We start from the raw sequence: 22,657 nt of genomic DNA on the forward strand, positions 1-22,657 counted from the left end.
TCTAATCCAAGCAAGTTTATAAATTCTGTAAGGAATTAATAAATTGATCTTGTACTGACTTTTTAAAAACCTTTGTAATATCATTTATACCTGCAGCCATTTTTTATAAAAATTAGCACAACTACCTCAAATGTATCCAAAGAGGGTGGGGTAGGGCACATCCATTAAGATGTTCGATAGCAGCCATCACAAGACGGCCTGACATCACTTATAATTGACAGAAGGACCTGAACGTAGCGAGTGGGACCCTGGCTTCAGGAACAGTATTAAATCAAAAGACTAACAGCAATGTCCATTCTGGATAAACAATAATAATCTTCAGCACTAGCAGAGCAATTTAAAAGCCAGATTAATGTCCTGTATTTAGTGGTTTTAAATTTGCATACAGTATGGGGGTTTATACACTCTTTAGATAAAAATTGGCTTGCTATTAAAATTCTCAACCACCCACTCAAGCCAAGTCCCAAAGGAGCCGAAGTCTATAAAACAAGACAGTTGACTCATAACCTTGGCGTGTGTGTTTAGCAGTAAGGGAGTATGAAAATAAAATAAATAAAGCTTGCAGGAGGTTATTTCTGTGCATGTCACATTTTAGTAGCATGATCAGTATATTAGGAGCTTCCTCCAATGGGAGGGGAAAAAAGAAGCAGCTTCTATAAAACGTCTTTCTTCCACAGTACAAGTGAACACAGATCACATGCACAAGGGGGCAGACCAATTCTCAGCTGATTCTCATAAAAGCATGTTAAATACCATGGATTTCTTCCTTTGAATTGATTTAATGTCTGCAAATTAAGAACTCCCTCATACAAATTATTTCTCTTCAGCTAAGCATCATTTATATTTTGTTCTTTCTTGCGTGAAGATCACATGAAATGATTATTTAAATTGTGAAATTGGAATCTTCTATAAAATGTGTTAAGACACTTTGGCTACCGTCACACATTTATCAGGATCACAAACATGGCTCTAAGTTGGCAAGACCCAAATGAATAGAAGGTCAGGCACCAAAAAATACAATGGGAGGCAAACAAACTTTTGAGCAGAATATATGTTCTTGTTGGAACTTTAATTACCCACACAGGAGATTAGATCAGACATCGCTTACTGGATGTTCAGTTTGAAGAACTAAACTCAAAATACAAAAAGTCACCAAGAGGTAAAGCAATTGGGCAAAACAGGACATTCAAAAATCTTTAAAAAATATTTCACCTGCTTATGGTGTCCTATTTTTACTTACAGAACATATGTGGTATAAAACCAGACTATTCCTGACACCAGTGCAAATAGACCCTGATGTAGAGCACAATGTAACTCACCAATGGTTAAATGATTGATGCAGACCTGAAAGTCCCTTGTGAAACCAATAGCAAAGATGGAGATTTTAGGGAATGCAGTGCTGCAAAGTTCCTGCACATCGCCGATTGGCAATAGGCCTACCCATCACCAAGGAATTTAGTTCTGCTTTAATGAAAATTGGGTAGCTGCTCTTGTTCCACACGGTGCATGGATAATGAAAGTACACGTCATTAAAGTCATCTATGTTCCCATACAGTGTAATCATTTCTTTTCCTGCAATACTCAGAGCTGTTCACCGATATCAGAGACATTATTTCAGTAGAACCAATTGGCTGGGACCTACTCCTCCCCACCCTACCAATTGAGCAGGAATGTACATTGTAGTTTATTGAAACTTTACCAGATTAATTCTTCACCACATCAAACAAGCATTTTTTGCAATTCCCCATCATATTTTTACAGCTATATGCTTTATAAGTGGCACTGAGTAATGGATGTACATGCCAGGTGATCCTAAAAACAAAATAGCACTAAACTGCAAGTAGGATTAAATTTGAGTAAAACCCACAGAAGATATTACAAAACAAAAAAAAAAACAAAAAACACAAAACAAATAGACCTACATTGAGATTGAGGGTCCTTATAAAGATATTTTAGGCACTGATCAGTTAATAAAAGGAAACTAAAGAGTACTGCAGGTCCCTAACATTCAGTCTATCATTCTTCATGCCTTCCCCTCCCATTTGTATAATGAAATTGTAAATCTGTAATGTTATTTGTGTTTTAAGCCGTTAATTGCAGCAGAACATCTTGAGCCAAGCCGATCTCTGTAATAAACTTCATCGTAAAACATATGATTGACACAGGGTGTATCCCAAGAGGTTCCAGAGCAGCTGAAAGCTTAATTGCATCTGCTTTTGTGGTGGACAAGTGGTGCACCCCAGGGGCTTAAACCATTAAAATCTCCCCAGCCCAGAGGGACAACTGGCCCCCGGCCACCCAACCCAGCTGACAACTGACTGTGCATAAACGCCATTAAACTTAATACCTTGCTGCGTGTCTTTGCTTCTGTTGAGGCAGGCTTGCTCTGGTTTAACCATCTGCTGGTCACTAACAAAGCAGCCACTTTCAGTGCTTTGGCACATTTGGCATAAAAGAAAAAAAAAGTGACAATTCAGCTGTGTCCTTTACTTTGCTGGAGTAGAATTTTAAAATCCAGAAATCTAAATGGCCAACAGCCTTGGTAGGAATGTATACAAGTGCTCTGTAGGTGCTGATTTACACTCCATTTAACAAAACTTTACTGAAAATTAAGCTGTCCATCAATCCACTTATATTTTGCCTTTCCCTATCTCCTCACCATCTACAACAAAGATTAGAAGACAAAATTAAAATCCAATGGACGAAATGGCCTGAATGAGGATGATACATCACCTCCAGGCTGGGCAGGCTCAGTGAATAGCTGAAATTTCTTATGTGCACTGTAACTAATAGGTTGGATTTCAGCTAAAAAGATTTCCAGTGCACAAGAAAATGTATTGGTAAACTGGTCAGTCTTCACGGGATGGTTGATGTGCGGACACTGTTGGGGAGGGGTATATTTTGGAAGTTTTCAAATTAAGTTGCATTTACATCACACATCTATATTACACCTACAGGGTTGCAGATGGATATCTCCATATTGGACAGCAGGGTGGCTCAGTGGTTAGCTTTGCAGAGTTAGGTCACAGGTTTGATTCTCAGCCAGCACACCATATTGGCCCAGCCTGCAAAGAGGAGAATGGGATAGCGTGTATCTCACGTCTATGACCAGCTCTAGAAACCTTTTTCAATAAACTCTAGGACCTGGCATCTTTCACAGCCCGATGAAAATGCTAGTTACCTGGCTATTTGGAGGACTGACCAACACCATCCGAGTCATTGATATGCATCATGTACATATATAAGGGCAAAGTCTGAAGTCTTTCCCGCATACTTGTTCTGGGTTAGCATCTTAAACTTAAGCCAGGGGGTGAGGACCCAGGCAACCATATTTTTGAGAATTAAACAGCCTGCTTATCTCAGAAAAGGTGTACTTGAAGAATCAGAAAGTAAGCCTTGTTGCGTTTAATGAATACTCAAGGACTGCTCCCCGAGAGCCAAACAAGTGAACTAAGCTTACCGTCTGAACGCACATGAGTGCTTCCTCTGATAAGCAGCAAAATAAATGTATGCACTAAAGCTGCGGGTTATGTTCTAATCAGCTTGAGGTTTTAGTGCTCTTTCATGCACCTAAGTGGTTTTGATCCCCCAACCACTTTCCGTACCTTCCGTATCAGTTGTGCAATGTGATGGGTGGCCTCTATCAATAGCAAGACATTAGGGAGTAAGAGGACCTGACCTTTGGAAACTTGCTGTGCTCTAGAATAGAACTTGTTCATAAATAAAAATCAGGATTGGCGATTCATTTTTTTTCTGCAGGTAGAAACAGGAGTTATGGCATACCGTAATACCCCGTGTTATTCTGGATTTATGCTTGTACATTGTGACATACTATAGCATAGCGGCTTTTTTTCCCCCATTTGGCTGTGGGTTATCATAAAGATGAATGCCAAGCCACTGCAACACACCAACTCCTGCATATACTGCAATGCAAAACGTGTACATTTGTATATGAAAGCAGCCATGGGTATATTGGTGGACACTGCAATTTTTTTTACACTTTTGTTGAACTTTTCATGTGAAGTCTAATTAATTACACCCCCAGTGAATTCCACAGAGTTCACCCCTCTGTACCATTCCAGGGCTGTACCCGTGGTCCCATGCTGCTATCTACATTACCACAGTGAATTTAGGTGTTGGCAAAACAGAAAGTGCCAAGGTAATGCTTAACTGATAGCCCAATTTCAAATCTTGTATATGTGCAGACTGAGACTGGGCACAGGTAACAAGTTATGGGTTTGATCCCAACAGCCTAAAACAGGATGTATTTGTATCCCAGAAGGTAGTGGAATAAATCTGCCAACTGTCTTTACTGTGCCAGAAAATTTATATATCCATCCTTCTTTCGACCAAACTGAAAACAAGTTTATCAAATATAGAATATGCATAAAAAGATTGTCATACTGTGTGTGCAGAGAACTCTTGTTACCTGGCAGTGCAGTGATAAAGTCCCTTTGCAACATTGGTTTAAGGTACGTATTTATGTGTCCATGTTGGTAGTGACACATCCGGGAGATAAGATGTTCTACAAACTCCACCTGGTCAGATTCAGACCACTGCTCAAAGTACTTTACACAAAGCTCCTTCTCCTTCTCGTAGTTTGCGGACAGCTTCCTCTGCTTGGGCACGATCATACTTGAAGTGCCATTGGCAAGTTTAGTCTGTTGGAAAATATAAAGAAAGAATGTCAAAATATAATGGAACAAATTGTATACACCACACAGTTCAAGCACACATAAATTCACAAAATACATCTGTTACACAACAGGAGAAAAAAAAGATTCCGACATAAATTGGCTGACAGGGAGTATCCATTTACTACTGTCAGCCAGCAAACAGCTCCATTTCCTTGCAAGGAACTCAGAAAGGACATTACCACCCGTGCTGGAATCACACATAAAATACCAGAGATGGTTAAATGGAAAGCCGGAGTGACACTTTAATGCACTCAAATGAATTTCATGATCATCCACAGTCAGGCTTGCAAACAATTTAATGCAGTCCTATGAATATGTTTCAGTGGGAGGCAGGGACATACAGATGTGAAAAGGTCAGGATGAAAGCAGAGATAACAATTAGGTCCCAAACTGTGCCGTTTTATAGCCATACCTATAAAGGCATGCAATCTTTTAGATACATAAATACATGAAGGGATATAATGGTGGAAAAAAAGAGAAATTTGGATGAATACGTAAGCATGTCAGAAGCTTAGCAGAACTGAAGGATCTCAGATAACAGTAGCATGATGGGGAATAGTTTTTTTAATTTCTGTAGCTCAGACTCTGATCATCTAGCACCACCTAGACATGGGTTGCATTCTGGGAATCTTATGCCAAGGACTCCTAACACCACCAAGTATGTACTTGCCAGTAGAAGTTTCCATAGGAAAATAGATGTATACACAAAAACACAGTATTTTTTTTTTTATTGCCTAAACAATCATACAAAACATAAAATGTAATTTTTTTAGGAAAAAAATATACATTAGGATGTTTAACAGAAAGCTTTGAATGCTAAAGCACTTATTCTGAACAAGGGGCAGACGCTCCTAGACAATATTTACCTCCGTAATCTGGAAGCATTAGAGAAAAGTTACGTTTAAGATTTTTTTTCTCAACCTTTTGTAACACTTGAAGAACCCCTACTAAAACCAATAAGAGGACAGTGGGAAGGAAAAATAACCTAAACCGGTTAGTAGTGAAAAGAATGCGCCTTACAGTGGTGGCAACAAAAACAAAGTCATGCTGTTGGCTCTACCAAATTGTGTTGGCCCTGGAACTATGCAGGCATCACCGACTGAAGGGCACCAAACAATTTGAGGAACCCCAAACAACCACTAAAGGAACCATGGATGAAAACGGCTGTTTTAGGGAGTTCATCGATGGCTGGCTTGTTTAAAGTGCTTTTTGTTTGGTAGAAATTTGTAAAACATTCATTGCCTAGGCACAAGTGTATGATTATACGTTATACTGATCAGCTAGGAGTAGGACTGCATATGGGTGCTGTATGTTTTTGATATGTTTGAATACAGCACAATAGTAAGGTACATGAACACTAGCACTATGTAAAGGGTACTATTGGTGCAACATCCAAAGACAGGTTAGATTGTGTACATTGAACCTTGGGTGCAATGGTTTAAGAATGGTTTCAACATAATGCCCCTATACACAAAACCAGCTCCCCCCCGAGACATGGCTCGATGTATTCTGTGTGAAGACGTGTGAGCAGTCTTGAGTCCTCTTGTCCATCATTAGTACCTGACCTAACAAATGCCTTTTTGGTTGGATAAAATTACACAAGTTTATAAAATATGCCTTGTAAAGCCATAGCGTGTAGGCATTTATACTGAAAACAGGCCCAACTCAATATAAATGGCAACTTTGTTTGGCAAGGGATGCCCAACAACCACATGTTTTTGACTATATAGTGAATTCCAATCTAGACATGTTTGAATGTATGGCAAATTGTGTGCTGTTCCATCTGGGTCAGACTACACAAGCCAAGTATTTTGAAGGCCCTCAGAAAAGCAGGGGTATTACATGTTTCCAGGCGTGTACAGTATGTCAGGTACCCAACGCTATAAAGTATTTTTTTATTGAGAGGGAAAGGCTCCATTTAACTGGTAAAGCAGGTCACTCAGTTTGATGGTTGTGGGATATGCTTCAGAGAGTTTTAGTGATGATACCAATCTAGGATGTTAATGACAGTAGTGTTAGAGAATAGATTTTACGATCTAACTTTCAATTACAGTTACAGTAGCTGGTGCAGCAAATTAAAGTTTACAGTATACACAGACTCTGTGCAGACACTAATCACAATATGAATAATAGGTTTGCAGTGATTGCTGATTTAACACCCAACAAAGGTATATCCGCATCCGTCAAATGTTCACAGAACTGTGCTATATGAACTGCTGTGTGTTTAAATTACATGATGGAGGACATAATCAGCATTATCTAGGGCAGTTTTATGCATGGCCGCTTCACTCAAAGAGCAAAGGATCATACAGTAGAGCTCTCCACTTCCTCGAACATTCTTCCTTTGGGAGGCCTAGAAATCAGCTGGCTCGGGAATATGCCTAAGTGAATCATTTGGTCAATAAAGCACAGTTACCCGATGCTGCTGATCACAGGAAAGTCTATATCCTATTATATTAGCTGACCTGACTAATCCCTGGCATCAAGTGAATACTCATAGTACCCCTTAAACCTGATATACTACAGCAATATTAAATACTGTAAACAAAACTAGGTCACGGTAAATTTCTACAAACTGACTAATTGAAGCACAAGCAATAATCAAACTTATAGCAAAAGCAATGAACAAAGTTAAACAAAAGAGGTTCATGGCTCATAATATTTAAAATAAAAAACCTAATTATGTATTGATCCAGTTTATTTTCATACGTAATTATACAGTTTAGATAGTATCCAAAAGGTAACCCAGTAGAGTTAAATAGTCACCGGGCTGGGATGTTTGGTACTGGACAGATGTTCTAACCAATAAATTAAGGTAAGCGTTTCTCAAAAAATAGTTCCAACGCGTTTTGCCAGTGTAGGCTTCCTCAGTGGTTTGACTATATGGTTTAGATGGTTAGTGGTAAGGCTTACACCTAAAGCATTGCTAGTAGCAGATAAACACAAGGTACGGAAGTTCAACATCTCAGGTTAGGTATTATAAATGATGGCACACAATTTTATTAAAGGTGTTAATTTGTGGTGGCCAAAAAAGTATAGCATGCTGTTAATGCCATCGATGTATTCAGAATAGGATTGTACATGCACAGCAATAGTCCCAAGTAATCAGTACAAGATGATACTGTATTGGTGGTTTGTTGGTGGTAGTAGGAGTGGTGGTTGTTGTGTGCCTAAATGCTGGCACAGCGTGAGGTTCTGCCGGTGACTTCTAGCAAAAGTATGAGCACTAATATTGCTCATATACTGATGGCAGTCACAGGTGGATTTCTTCTAAAATGTGACCAATATCTAATGGTGCAGAGGTAATCCAGGTATCCTTATCAATATCAGGGAGATATTGATTACCACAAAAAAGTAGTGCATGACAAGCTAAAGTCAGTGATTGTATAGAACTGTGCAAAATATAAGATCCATGGGTAGCACGGTGGCTCAGGGGTTAGCACTCTGGCCTTTGCAGTGCTAGGTCCTAGGTTCGAATCCCAGCCAGGACACTATCTGCATGGAGTTTGCAGGTTCTCCCCGGGTTTCTTCCGGGTACTCCGGTTTCCTCCCACATCCCAAAAAACATGCAGTTAGGTTCATTGGCTTCCCCCTAAAATTGACCTAGACTACATTAATGACATATGACTATAGTAGGGACATTAGATTGTGAGCTCCTTGAGGGACAGTTAGTGACACAACTATGGACCCTGTACAGCACTGCGTAATATGATGGCGCTATATAAATACTCTATAATAATAAAATCCATATTCATCATGGCCTTTGTAAACTAGGTGTTTTTTCAAGTACTAGGAGGTACAGAGGTAGCCAGGAAACATTTTCAGAAGGGAGGTCAGCTACAGTGCCCTTTTTATTAACTGTTCTTTAACGAGCCAGTTGAACCCTCACCAGATCCCTTTATTGCTTGTTTTCAATTTTTAAAATTGGTAATTATAAATGCTTAGAACCTTTGCCTGACTATTTAAATCAATACCAAATGATGGTAAAAAAAAATTGTAAAGTAGAAAACATGGTAGAGAATTCTTTCACAATATCATATAGACTAGGATATCTCTCTCCCCCCCCCCCCCCCCAAGAATAGTGGGACATCTCTAGCATCTAGAGTAATTACATAAAGCAGCTCAACCTAGGTAAACAAGAGCAGAAACGTAAAATATTTATGCAGCAGCTCCCAAGGTAAAAATGAATCTGTGAAAGGTTACTGGCTCTAGGGCACAGCTCATTTATTTGGATAGCATTACGATATGAATAAAGCTGCAAAAAGTGGGCAATAGCTACACTATATCTAAGATCAGTGCTATGTCTCAAATGATTATGTAGCAGTTAAGAGTTACAGGAGAGGATACATGAAATACCAGTTATTTAAATGTATACTTTTTTGGTAGAATCCTGGAGACTGAACAGAACAGCAACAATGAGCTTTTACTCTTCAACAGGATTATTGAAAAAGACATGGCGATTTTTTATAGCGCAAGAGGACTGGTTAATGTACTTTGCAGATCAATGATCCAAGCATACCAAAAAAGTATCATGAATTGGGATGTGTGCATAGACTAATTATTGAATACATCTACAAAGCTATCATCATAGACAAAAACAAAATTAGGATATCCAATAAATAACTTAAAATACTTGGCTAATATCATGGCTTATTTAACACAACTTTTTCTACAGATGCGTCCCAACCATAAAAACTACCAAGTAGTTATACCACATAATTCTGACTCATGTCTGCTTAAAGTGTTGCATTTTAAAAAAGGGTGCAAAAATTTAAATTGGAGATAATGCATAAGTGTTCAGACCTGGCCCTACACTCACCGAAATTAGGGGCAGGTTCAGACCTACAGCTAAATCAAGCAATCTCACAACTTACTTAAACTGCAGCGACTGCTCTTAAAACAGTGTTTGCGTATTTAACATTCGTTACCTATGAGGTTGCTACTTGTAGCATCTTCCTCAAGACATCAGTTTGCTAGTATGAGGAAGCGGTAACTGCAGAACTAACTCTGTGCCAGTGTGAACATTGCCCCAAAAAACCCGAAAGCTGCAGATTTGACAGTGGGTGGCAGTACTGTACATGTTACTGCCATTATTGGCTTTTTGCTGCCATGGGTGGAAGCTACTTGTGGTGTCTCCCCGAGGCAGCTGTTCATTGGCATAAGGAAGCAGTAACCGCATTTAAACCTCACGGACAGTTTGAACATAGTACAAGACAAAAATGCAAACAAACTCCTTGCTGTCCCACCCACAAGTCAGAAAATCAAGGCTGGCAGGCATGTTCATTTCTAATTACCCTTTCCACTTGGTATTACCATCATGCATTTCACTTGTGCTAGGTTGAACTATTTTTTATGAGGTGGTATAGCAGCGTCTCACTTGCTTACTTTGAGGAAATGCTGCCAAGACTTACCAGTGAAGTTATGTGGCAAAATGACTAGATATTCAAACTTAATCTATGCTCAAGATGAAGATCAGAGCTCAGCTTGATCCTTCAAATTTTTTTTGATTATATTAAAATGACTGGACTTTTGCTAATGGTCTTTTATTGGGTACTAAATCACAGTCCTAGAGAGAAAGAAAACCTAATGTTAAATGGCAATTTAGTAGTGGCATGCTTGTTCCCGTTAAGTTTGAACAATGGTAAACCTGCTCCAGGGTAAAAGGACAGAAGCGATTGAAGCCATTTGATCTGACACTACTACTAATTTCACAAAAGTAAATATAACCCCACATTTTTTGGCAAAGTAAGCTTATATTGGAATTGTAATGTTTATATTGTAATAATTTGTCAAAGAATTATAAAATTATACTCAAAAAAAATTAAAAATTAATATATACACACTTATGCGGTCACTGATGCCAACTATTGGTCTAATGTGTATTGACAAAGGCACAGGATGGGCCAGTTGGTCAAAATGGAGTCCAACCTTCAACTAAAGGTTAGACATGTCCATGACCAAACCACAAATAGGGATTTATGTACGGGCTAAGGTTTGTTCCAATTTCAGGCAGAACAAGGTTGATTCTCTGAACTTGTGATGGTGGCAGACTAACCATACATAATGTTCCCCATCACCACCCTCCTTGCAATAGTCTAATAGGTTTACATGCCCTTCCAGTTACTGATTTGCCTAAGCAATGTGAGATCAATGACACTGCTGGACTTTCTGGCAAGAAAACCATTGTGAAAGACAAAATGCCCATCATCAACTAGCTGGTGAAAAGGGGAAACATCATAATGTTTAATTATAAGAAATTATCAACAGCAGCACAAGCAGCAGCCGGGTACCTCAGCACTGCAGTGAGCTCTAAACTTGTTACCGTTAATGGTTTAAATTTCACTGTGCTAATCATTTCAGGACATAAGCCTTTCTTGATAACCTAATGAATTATTCTAACATTCTTCAGCAGAAAAAAAACCCTCCATGACAGCACTAATTACAAGACGTTTTCCCAGTGGTTATGTAAAATATGACAGTGCAGCAGTACCGGGAATTGCAGGAAACGGCTTCTAATTTCCACAGAGAAACTGACAAACACCTCTCTTTCATCTCACTGAGCTCTCAAGTAAGATTTAACTTTCTCATTTAGTTAATTACCGTATGAGGCTCATCATTCCCAGGATCAGAGCGGCACGGAGCCTTTATCGTGTTAACTTGTGAGCTTGATAGATGGCTGCTGCTAAAACTTAATAACTTCACCCCCTGGCAAATTGTAAGATAAATATAATAGAAGAAACTGACAGTAAAAACCTGCCAGAAATAGGCACTATGTTTATGGTATTTTTTGTAGGCAGCAGAAAAAACAATGGAAGGCTGATTACTGGCTATGTGTCACCTAAATGTAAAAGACTCTCGGCACTTGGATTCCTGCAGATCCAAGAAACTTTTATTCCTAGTTTTTAAGTGGAAATACAGGTTATGGATTGATCCTTTCTGAGGTGTCTCAGGATACTCCATACACATGCTAGGATATCACCCTAGGTTGTTACCCAAATCAGGACTGGGGTCAAAAAAGGCCACTGAGCTTACACTCTGGACTATTTAGTTAATGCAAATTAATGCACTATAGCATTGGAAGGCCTGCTAAACCAACCAGATTAATTACACCTCAACACTGGAAACACTTAGAGGTATATGAAATGCCATCTTTGATCCACCTGTGTATGGGTCCTTGGAGCAAAATGGTCAACTAATATAAAATTCCATAGGGTGAATGCTAAAACCTTTTATTAGCCAAACAGTGTGCTTAAAACTCATTTGAAACCAGCTTTACATTGGTAATACCATAACTCCGGGCTGTGTGTGGCTCACCCATAATCTTTATCAAAATATGGCAACCTTACTGGTAGTTTGGGGGGGGGGCTTACTGAGAAAGCCAGAAGGTAATGTTGAATTAAAGTTGCAGTTGGGCCCAAATAAGAAGCTCTCCTAGATAAATAGATCAATGCCAGTAATCTTTTGAGGGTTAGTTTTTAGCAGGACTTTTACATTCTACAGCAGCTGAGATGTTTGATTTTTAAAGAGTTTCACTTTTGTGGGAAATGCAGAAATCCCATTTGCCTGTAGGCTGAAAGCAGAAAAGCAGCAGAACTCTTTACAACATTTTTTATCACTTGTAATTCTCTCCCACAGTTTTATCACCCATCACCTTAACCTAGAATCCCTTTATCACCTCTCATGCTGCCCCACAAGCACTTTATAACCTTTCACTTTGTCCCACAAGCTCCATCACCTATCCCTCTGTCCTTTTATCACTGGCCACCTTTCCCCACAATGCCTTTATTGCCTATTCTTCTGTACCACAATGCTTTCATCACCCATCACCACTTATGTAGTATTATAAATCTCTCACAAATGATAGCCTCAGAAAAGTTACACCGGAATGCACAATTTAATCAGATTTTTTTGGGCAGCTCCTGTCTTAAACATGCTTATTTACATAACCTGGGCAAACTTTTCACTCTTATAGGGCAGGGAATGAACAATGAACAAGGCAATGAACCCAACTCCTTCAGTACCAGCTAACAATGGATGGGGTAGATTGAATGGGGCTAGCAAACAGGAAGACCATGTCTTCCCTCTCCAAAACATTTTCCTTTAAGATCTTTAAGCTAGGTGCCCATTAAACTAAACATGTGAGGCTATCAGGTAACAATCATTTTAACATCTATGGATTTTAAAGAGCAACCTGAAATAAACTAGCAACTGCTCAACACTAGCATTACAGAAACCTGCAGGTAACCAATGGTAGACTTCTTCAAAGCAGTGCCCCAGATTCTCAACACCCAACTTCCTAGTTGGAGAATACAACACTGCTTCCTAAGTCTCATTTGGACTGGGGGGTCCGATTGCTGCAGGTGTGAGTGGGCTGGGCTCTTGATCCAAAAAGCAGTATTGAAAAATACCTTCAATTTTATTTTTTAAAGGAACCAATCTGAATACTGAATCTGATGTGCGTAAACATGAGTCCCCACTATTTGCTGCACTTCTTCGAGCCACAACCCAGAACGACAGTAGACACCACACACAGCAAACACAAAATGTGAATACACTAAATAAAAGTTAAAGATCAGACTGCTAGAAAAGATGTCTATAGGTTTCCATGTCTGAGAAAGCAGGATACAAGGCCTCTTGTGGCTTGCAAAGCATTGTGGGAGATTATTTTATGAAGCAACGGGTGATTGGCAGCTCTGTCTCATTTGGGGCTCTGGCAGCTGTTTTCTATTTTCCCCAAACCCCGAAGGGCACAGCATGATCGTGTTTTCTTTGCCATGTTCAATGGGTTGAAAGCTACAGAGATGTAAGCAGGAGGCTAGATGTTAACCATCAAGGAAAATATGGTGCATACAACAACTTTTATTCCTATTTTATCCTATAAAACTATTTCAGATTGTTTTGTGTCCCACCAATGGCCACCCTGTGACCTCAAGTTCTCTCCCTTCCAAATATCTAAATTCGTATAAGCTCCAGTCAATAAGCCATCTCTTCCGATTTCTATTTACTGTAGTAGGAACTTGGCAAATTATAAAAAGCAAAGCTATTTGTTATATTTAACTAAGTGAAAAGTGCAGAGTTTCACTCAGTTTAGATTGCTAGCAGTACATATCCATGTTCTTCCCAGACCCTTTTAGCCAGGTGTATCACCCTGGTACTTTACAGTAAGCACTAGGCAGTTTTGGGGGTGGTTACTGAAGAGTTAGGTCACATACAGAAACTGCCACCCACCTACAATTTGTCTCACATGACTTAAAAAAAAGAATGCCTGGGGTGAATCCTGCCGATGAATAAATTAGAGCTATAATGAAAACAAAAATACCAGTTCTCCACATGTCTCTGCTATATCAAGAGGGCATTTGTACCCTCCAACACTGTCAAAGGAAATCGAGGCAGGAAGGGGCAAAAGTTGGACATATCCTAAAAAGGTTACTAAATGCCAAGAACAGCAGGCTTTGGTTGGCATAGAGTCAACACAAGGAAGGCGCCATGCATAAAACATCACAACATTTCCTACAATCCAAACGTTGGCCTCTTGCTATATTATAAAAGGCCAAACCAGACAATTTATCCGACTTTGTCAAGACAACCATTCTGGCAACCAAGTGGGGTTTTCCCCAATCTGGAATAGGTTTAATTACATATTAAAAGAAAAATCTTCGTTTCTGAAAGTTTTACTTTCGGACATTTTTTTTTTTTATATATAATTAAGGGGTTTAGCTAGACCAGTGTTGACATTTTTAACTATGATATACCTTATACCCACAACTCATAGTAAATGGGCATGGTGAGCAGTGAGAAGAATGACCATCCTTAGATGGCCAAAGACCAATGGTTTCACCATGAACACCAGAGCAATTGACAGCATATACCTGCTGCATTTTCTCATTTACCTGCCCTGGCAATACATCCAACTGAATGACAACTTTGGAAAACACCATGGAACTCACTATGTTCAACAGACCCAAAAACATCTGAACAGGAAAATCAGCCAATAAAATTAACTCCTCATAGTAGATTGGACAAGTTTTCTTATTAAGGAACACACATGGAGGCTTCCAATATAAGGAATCATTGGATTTAAACAAGGGTACCTCTTTCTTTGTTCACTAGTTGTCTGTACCAGCTATAGTGCTAACATTTTTAGATAGTCTTAAAGTTAAATCGGGAACATTACAGATGTTCTGCACCAAGTCAGGTTTGCTCTGATGTAACCAACCTTTGGTAAAACGGTTGGCAGTATTAACATTCTTGGAGTGATGTCATGGCCATTATTATCTATGTACTGAGATAACAAAATGTTATTCTTCGACACTTGGGGCATTATGACTACATAGAACACTTTCAAAAGCATTTGAGATATATCTGTTGGTATACCTATAAAGAAGCGTTTTATGATGTTTAGTGGTAAAAATTTACACATCCTAGACGTTTCTTATATACAAAGACCTAACTTTAATAAACATCAATTTGATAGCTGATTCTTCACTGACCTTTCATATTTACAAAGCTGTCCAAATAAAATACAGATTCAGCAAGAAAAAAAAATATATATCTCAATTCTTTTTGTATTAAGGAAGAAAACCTCCAGCCCCTAAAGGCTCACCCAATTGTAAAAAAGTATATATGAATTCCATGGCATTAATTAGTCAGTGCTTTTATTGCTCATTTCCACTGCTTACCAAAAGACATTAGCAAACAGGTCTTGTAAAAAAGTTGCTGACTCATATCATTAACAAATAGAATTTTGTTAAGTAATCGTTAAATGTGTTTTCCGAAATGTGATGTCCTTGAAACAGATGTACTGTAAAGAAAATGAGCAGTTTCTGTGCATGTGGTGCTTGGAAGATATTGGGTTGGTGGATCAAATGATGCCAATAGGAGCAATACTTCATTCATTGCATGGTAAACACCAGAATAGGACTACAGCACAAAACATTGCCCTAAGTGCAGCTCAAAATCAATGGTATACAAGATGCATTCCAGTGCATCCGTAGTGGATTTTTCCACAATGCCTATGGATACAGGGGTGATTGTTTATAGCACTGCACCAACTATAAAATGAGTGAATTAACCACAAAGATTACATTTTAGCCAGCAACAATGCCTAATATTTAAGGTGCACCAATATGCAAATTCCAACTTTCATTCTTGTAGCCGTTTCAGAGAGCCAGTGGGAGAATGCAAGAGAATTTCAAGTGCCAAAAAAAAATAAAATAAAAAAATGGGGCCCACTTAAGTGTGTGCAAGCACATCAGGTGCCATCCTATTTTTGCAGCCACTTAACCTTGAGTTGCTTTCAAGCTAAAACATTAGTTCACATTGCTTTAGATAAACCGTAACATATTAACTAACAGAACTCTATACTTAGCTCACACAATAACACAAAGATTTTGCAGGCCTTTCTGGAATGAGTCAAAACTCCAGGTAAAATTAAAGATAGCCAAAAAGGGGAATTGTCCACTTAACCAAAAAGGCTTTAATACAAAACATGTAAATGGTAAAAACAGACAACTATTAAACAAGCAAATAAGAAAATACAACCCAAGAACCATTTCCTAAAAATTACATACAACACATGCTGGCTACTAATGAAAACTCAGTGTCACTCCTTATTACCAGCTGTAGGTCTTTGAGAAGCAATTTACAGGGTATTAATGTTGTATTTTTGCCATATGCTGCCTTTTGTTGGTTATTGTGCTGTCTCTTTCTTGGGGTTTACATTGTACAGTCCTAAAGCTTTCCAATAAAATAGGATATTTATGCTCTTTCCCAGAGCACCTACATGAAAAATTAACCTAAAAAATACATATTGTATTTATCTTGCCCAAATCTTCAACCAGGGCTGACTAGGCAAGGATGTCATCATTGTTCTAGTAAAGGCCAAAAAACAGTAAAAATGACATGCTTTTCACGGACTGCTTTTAGTTTCTCAGTAATCTTTAAGAAGCTCAGTGATATCATGTCCAGCAAAGTGGAAAACAGGTGTAAGTATAACCTGCGTGTTCTATTTAGGTGTCTTCACACCTACAACGAATGGCTGATTTTCAGAGGTGTAGGGAGCCCAGATAGGGAAAGTCCTTTTTTTAAAAGTTCACTTTTATTACATTTTTGCAGTATGTGATAGAGAGAATAAAAATAAAGTCTACAAAATGTGGACTTCCAAGTAGTATAGTCCTCCAATAACCCCTTGGAGGGATGTGAATCACCAAGAATTTAGATCAATTATATCACATGCATACATAGGATATGATAGAAAAGATTGAGGACGTTGTTTTGTTATGCTTAGAAAGCCTCAGAGCTTCAAATAGCAGGGGCAAGTTAGTAGGAGGAAGAACAAAAAGCGACCACATGGATGTTCAAATCCCAACTCCCCTACCTATAGAGTATGCTACATTTTAAATAGGGGTTTAATTTAACATGTTTAGTGGTTTTTGCATTTTTTGAACACATGTTGATGCACATGCAAAAAAATTGCTAGACTTTAGATATACTAGGCATCAAGTTTGATAATTGAATGATCGTGTGCATGGCCTAGAACACATAGCAGAGCAGCGTGCATGGCCTAGAACACATACCAGCGCAACAAACTATCTGAACAAATTCTAGTACCTGACCGTAGACTGGTTGAGGCTTTGTATAACCTATGCCTATGATTAGCATGGATACCACAGGAATTATTTGAAGCTGAAACACAAGAACCTGCAGGTACCCCAAGCTATTTATGAACCCTACCTACAACATTTCTAGGGTACCAGTTTCTGGTTTGAAAACTACAGCGTCCACCACATACCATTAATCATTTACTACATGCTACTTTGGTGCAATTGTCACCTAAGATACAGGTTTCACATTTACAGTTAAAGATGGCTGCAGAAAATAGAAGTTACAAAAAGAAAAAAAAGTGTCAAAAGACTACTAAATCTGCAGCACTTTTACAAGTTCTGTCTGAAGCAACCTTTTTAATAAGCCAATTTTTATTCATCTATTAAAATGCTAATGCACTAAAACACTCTGCCAGCATTTCTGAAGTGCAGAGAGCATTTTTGCACAAAAGGCGACCAGCTGGGCGAAAGCTGTTTATTTAGGAGAAACCTTTGCTAACTTGATCATTTGTTTTATTAATACTGGGAAGAAAAAAGAATATATATAGCCGTGGCTATATAAACATCTCAGGGTAGCAGATATCAGTGAGTGATGGGTGGAAGCGAGCTGGCTCATTAGCATGAACAATGCTGCAATATTTGGTAGACATATGTAGCGTTTGCTAAATCAGTAACAGATTTAGGCTGTGCTACTAGACAAAGCATGTCATTTAAACCAATGGATTTTTCTCTCCCCTCTTTCTGCTGAAAAAACGTGAATGACAGTCGGCAGCTGTGGGTTGAGATTATTCCCTCCATCTCCTGTCTTGCTAATTAAAAGGTTGATCACAGAACAATACTGCCATCATTAATTTCAGCCTTCTGATTGGACAGGATCCCGCTGCCCCGCCTGATCCTTTCACACTGCTGAAGTTAATGTGACAGGAATCACAAGATGGATTGCCTGTTGCCATATTGCTCCTCGTCTCCAATCAAGAGCTATCTGTGTAAACTGATTGTTCTAATTTGCTCTCATTATTATTACAATATCAGGAGAAAATAATGCACACAGCTCACTGTCAAAACAGAGAGAAACAGCCATTAGTTACAAGAACACAAAGGCTGCTTTTAATAGGGGCACGACCGCTTACTAATGTGTGCGCGGTAAACTGCAGAAATATTCTCTTCCTTGTGTGTATACAGTAAAATAGAATTTATTACAATTCTAATGTAGTGACAGCAGGAGAGCAAAGCAACAGTATTTAACTTAAAGAAATATTATGTAACAAAAGGAGGAGGAGACGATGCAGATGAAACACGCCGAATAGATTAGATTGAACAGAATAGAATAGATTGAACAGCAGAGGCTAAATTTATACCCACGCAGCTTGTAGTTTCACCCTCAATGCATAAATTGTTGAATTAGATTATATAATTGTATTGAATTGCATGTGCATACACATCTGTATACATACGCATTTGTTTATATACAATAAATTGCCATTACCAGTCTTCAGCTGACATGGATAGCATGCATTAAAAGCCGTCCATTTCACCTAAATAAACACCCGATGCAGGATTCTAATGTAGGTATGTACACCAATGTAACACAAACTTAACTGCGGGAGGTCCAATGTGGACACATACTTTTTCCCTTTGCTAGGTTTTAGTATCCAGAGTTTGAAAAATAAAATATTTTGGATAAAAAAAAAAAAAAAAGACCCCTTCAGTGGGTAAAATCATGGCTTCATCTCGAAAGGGTCAACAACTTTATGTGCCATATTCCTAGCTTTGGGAAGGCCCTCTGTGTCCTCAAGTAATATGAAGGACTGCTGGTGCTGCACCTATGTGATGTCCTGCAATAGAGGAAGCGGCAAAAGGGAAGTCATGCAGATGGGAGGAGGCCTGCAGAAATTAAACTAGGTATGGTTGGTTTTGGTTCCCCCTCCACTAAACAAGCATTTAACCCTCGCAGCACAGAGGGTACAAGCATCCTTTATTCTGCCAAAGTTCAGCTATGAAACTAATGCAATGATGGGAAAAGTGCATCAACCAATGGGAATACACCTATGGCTTTATCCCAGTCAAGGAGAAAAGACTTCTTACGCATTCTACGAAAATATGAAACAAAAATGCAATTATAAAAAATAAACCTGTGTTCTGTGACATGACAGCCCGCTCAACTCAAAGAGCGGAGGAATGGTTTGGGGTGCACTGACAGGCGCTTCAAAATCCCTGCACTAAAAGACTGCACTACAAAATGTGCTGATGATGCCAATTACAAGCCCCCAGCCGAATCCTCCAGCCCCCACCATTCGGGCAGATTTATGTGGGCTCTTGCCGACGTTATTACAAGTCAGAGTTTATTGGGAAATTGTTACATTATGCGGAGTGTCTAACAAATTGCTTATGCTGCTATAATTGGATTACAACAGCCGCTTGCTCCCACCGGTAAGATTAGGCAAGTAGGGCTCCTGCCGATCTCTGAGCGTTAGCAGTAATTTTATTTGCCTTGCCTCTCTCTTTCCTAACAACATGCCTCTCTCTCTGCCAGCTGTCTGCTGAAAAGGCAAAGGCTTGTTCCTTGGCCTTAACAATGCAATTACAGCCCCGCAGATCGCACTGTTTGTGCATTAAGTACAGTGCCAAAACGAGGCAAATTGATCGTTTGACTTTTGAAGAAGCCATGTGATCTCTTCTGTGCGGGTGATCGGACATGCATCAGCGCGTACCCCTGCCGTTCATTCTGCTTGAAGGACTCTGCGCCTGATCATTTTTCTAATGAACACACAGGGCGAAAAAAAAACAAAAAAAAACAATAAAATAAAAGTTGAGGAAGTGGGAAAAAAAAAAAAACATACCTATATCTTAAGTTCTCAAAAATGGCACCTTACTGCCAGCTCACAGAGAATCTATAAACAATTAGAGTTCATACTGGATTTCATAGTAAAATTATTTCCATGGAGTAACACAAATAGAAGCTATTATGTGCCAAAATGTAAACTGTACTGGTTACTGCTGGTTTTTTTTTTTTTTTTTTTTACAGATTGCAAATGCAACAATGACATCTGAGCAAAAAACTGGAGATTTATATAGAAGCAGAGTTTTACTCTGCTCAATATTCCTTCAAACAGAATCACACAGACAATTAAAACATTTAAACTGACATAACTGCGGGAGGTTACTTTCCCAAACCTGCTCTAACCAGAAGTGTCGCATTCAGCCCATGCTATGATTTGTTGATGTACAGAAAGCAGGAGATAAGCTTCTAATTGCCAAGTAAACATACCAGGAAGACATTGACAAAAATGGCAGCAAGACCAAGTGTACAGATATTTTACTACCAATAAGATCTGTGAAGACAATCAGATGTAAAATGAATTAGACAATTTTTCACTCCTGAACGAGATTTAAATGTTGGGTTACAATGTATCCAGAAGTGCACATATTTGTCAGGTGTACAAATTCTTGCAAATCTGACACTACCAACCTATCCAAATGACTGGTCAGAAGGCTCAACACTGAACATGTGTGCAACATTCTGCCCTTTTCAAAGAACGCCAAACTGTTGCCTAGGCATGTAGTGTTGTGTTGGCCATATGATCAATTGATTGAAGGTAAAACTGGCAGAAGATCTGCTCTGTGTGTACCCAGCCTACTTGCTTTATTTGGATAATAATTTCCCAAAACATTTTCCTAAATTGGATGCCCCGTCCCAAAGTAAACATGGCCTTTTGTGGATACTAAAGAGACATTCATCCATCCTCCTAAAAATACTAGAAAGCATGGCTGTCAAACTAAAACCCAGATCAGGAGGTAGATTCCTCCCTGGCTTCACTGAAATCTAAGGATCAGAATGCAGTTGGGCTGCCCTTTTAAGAAGTGCATTACCTTAATCTTTGACATCCTTTATACACTGCCAATGTTCACAGTCCGACTATGAGGACCCAAATAGATACTTAACAGTGTTTATAGTGGAAACCAATTTCATCTGCTTCCAACTATGAAATGTTGTAAAATGAGTAGAACTGGAAGGTGGTCACCAAACTTTTTAACCATTTTCTGACTATTCCTTAGAAAACTAAAGAAAATAAAATACATACCTTGGATGCCAGTTCTTGGTCGGTTAGGTATAGAGTGAAAGATGCCATCCAATACAATTGTTCAAAATCGGTGTTGTCTGGGTCCTTACGTTTCCTTCAGCGGTTCCTTGAGCAATGACTCAAATTGGTATCTGGTAAACTGAACCGAGGGAAAATTATCTATTTATAAAAGATAATTGTTGGCCAGTGGGAAGGCTTCCACCCTTACAATTGAGATAACAATGTAAGATGCATTCTTCCTACTGATCACCACACCAATATACTGTGAATATTACAAATATAATAGAGGTTCCCTGAAGACTTGAAAATCCACTCATTTAGTGTTAAAAAGGTTGAGAAACATTGACCTAACGCATATAATAGAATGGGGAAAAAGCCATTGGGTGCCTTTGCCATGTTGGCATGTGAAACCACAAGATCACATGATCTGTGCCTATATAGACAATGGTGCTGAAACTGCTGGCAGAATGCACAGGAGTAGTCAATGCCTAATAAAATACAGATCTTGCTATGCATTTGCAATGCAGTTTCACATGCTTTTGCATATAAAATGCACATGTGAGGACAAAGCCTTTTTATGGTCTTCAGCTCAACTGGGTTAAGTGTTGAAGGCCATGATTGGCAAACAAAAAAATTCCATATGTCATTTTCAAAAGCAGGCTGGAGAATAAAAGTAGAAAAGTAACAGATCTCATCGATTAATAAATCACCACCAATATTAAGCATTGATTTTTATATCAACACCCTTTTGGTATAATAAAATAAATTGGCATAAAGTGAACTGGTAACACCCATTGTGTTTGCTGGTAACTCTTAAGTGATAGTAAACATTTCTCGAAGATAAAAAGATGTGGCAGATCATTAAACAGCATGTGCTCCTCATACTGTAATCAGTTTCTGTATAATCTCAACTGCATCATTTTCTATCTTGTAGTTATATTTCACAAAATGTACCAAATGCACTAATAAAAATTAAAAAGGATTTCAATATATACCGAGCATGGGAAAGGTAGCAGTATCGGTGTACCGGTTATCCACAAGCAACACAGGTCTATATTATGGCCGACTTCGGTTTCAAAGGATTCACAAACAGCCCGGGGCATCATTGTGAAGGAGGGACAAATTATCTCCTAATACAATGTCACCGAATCTTTGTGAAGTGACAGACTGAAAACCAGTTTAACATTGCTTTGCATTTAAGTTACACTGGAAATATCTTTAATCTGTATGGTTGTGAAATATTACCTTGCCTAAAGAATTCAGGATAAGATCCTGC

The 22,657-nt window shown here is 38.7% G+C and overlaps 1 protein-coding gene across 5 annotated transcripts in view; it reads right to left on the minus strand.

Moving 5' to 3' along the window:
• Positions 1–22,657, minus strand: part of BTRC (beta-transducin repeat containing E3 ubiquitin protein ligase) — a 104,186-nt gene that overhangs the window by 36,151 nt on the left and 45,378 nt on the right. For all 5 annotated transcript variants that reach the window (XR_011922571.1, XM_072424999.1, XM_072425000.1 and 2 more), the window contains exon 4: positions 4,430–4,661. Coding sequence is in view for 4 of the 5 variants with exons in the window: in XM_072424999.1 (XP_072281100.1) it covers positions 4,430–4,661 (232 nt within the window). In the remaining variant the exon portion in view is untranslated. The remainder of the gene's footprint in view (positions 1–4,429; positions 4,662–22,657) is intronic.

The sequence above is a fragment of the Pyxicephalus adspersus genome, chromosome 10, assembly GCF_032062135.1.
Source record: "Pyxicephalus adspersus chromosome 10, UCB_Pads_2.0, whole genome shotgun sequence".
In the NCBI taxonomy this organism is placed as follows: Eukaryota; Metazoa; Chordata; class Amphibia; order Anura; family Pyxicephalidae; genus Pyxicephalus; species Pyxicephalus adspersus.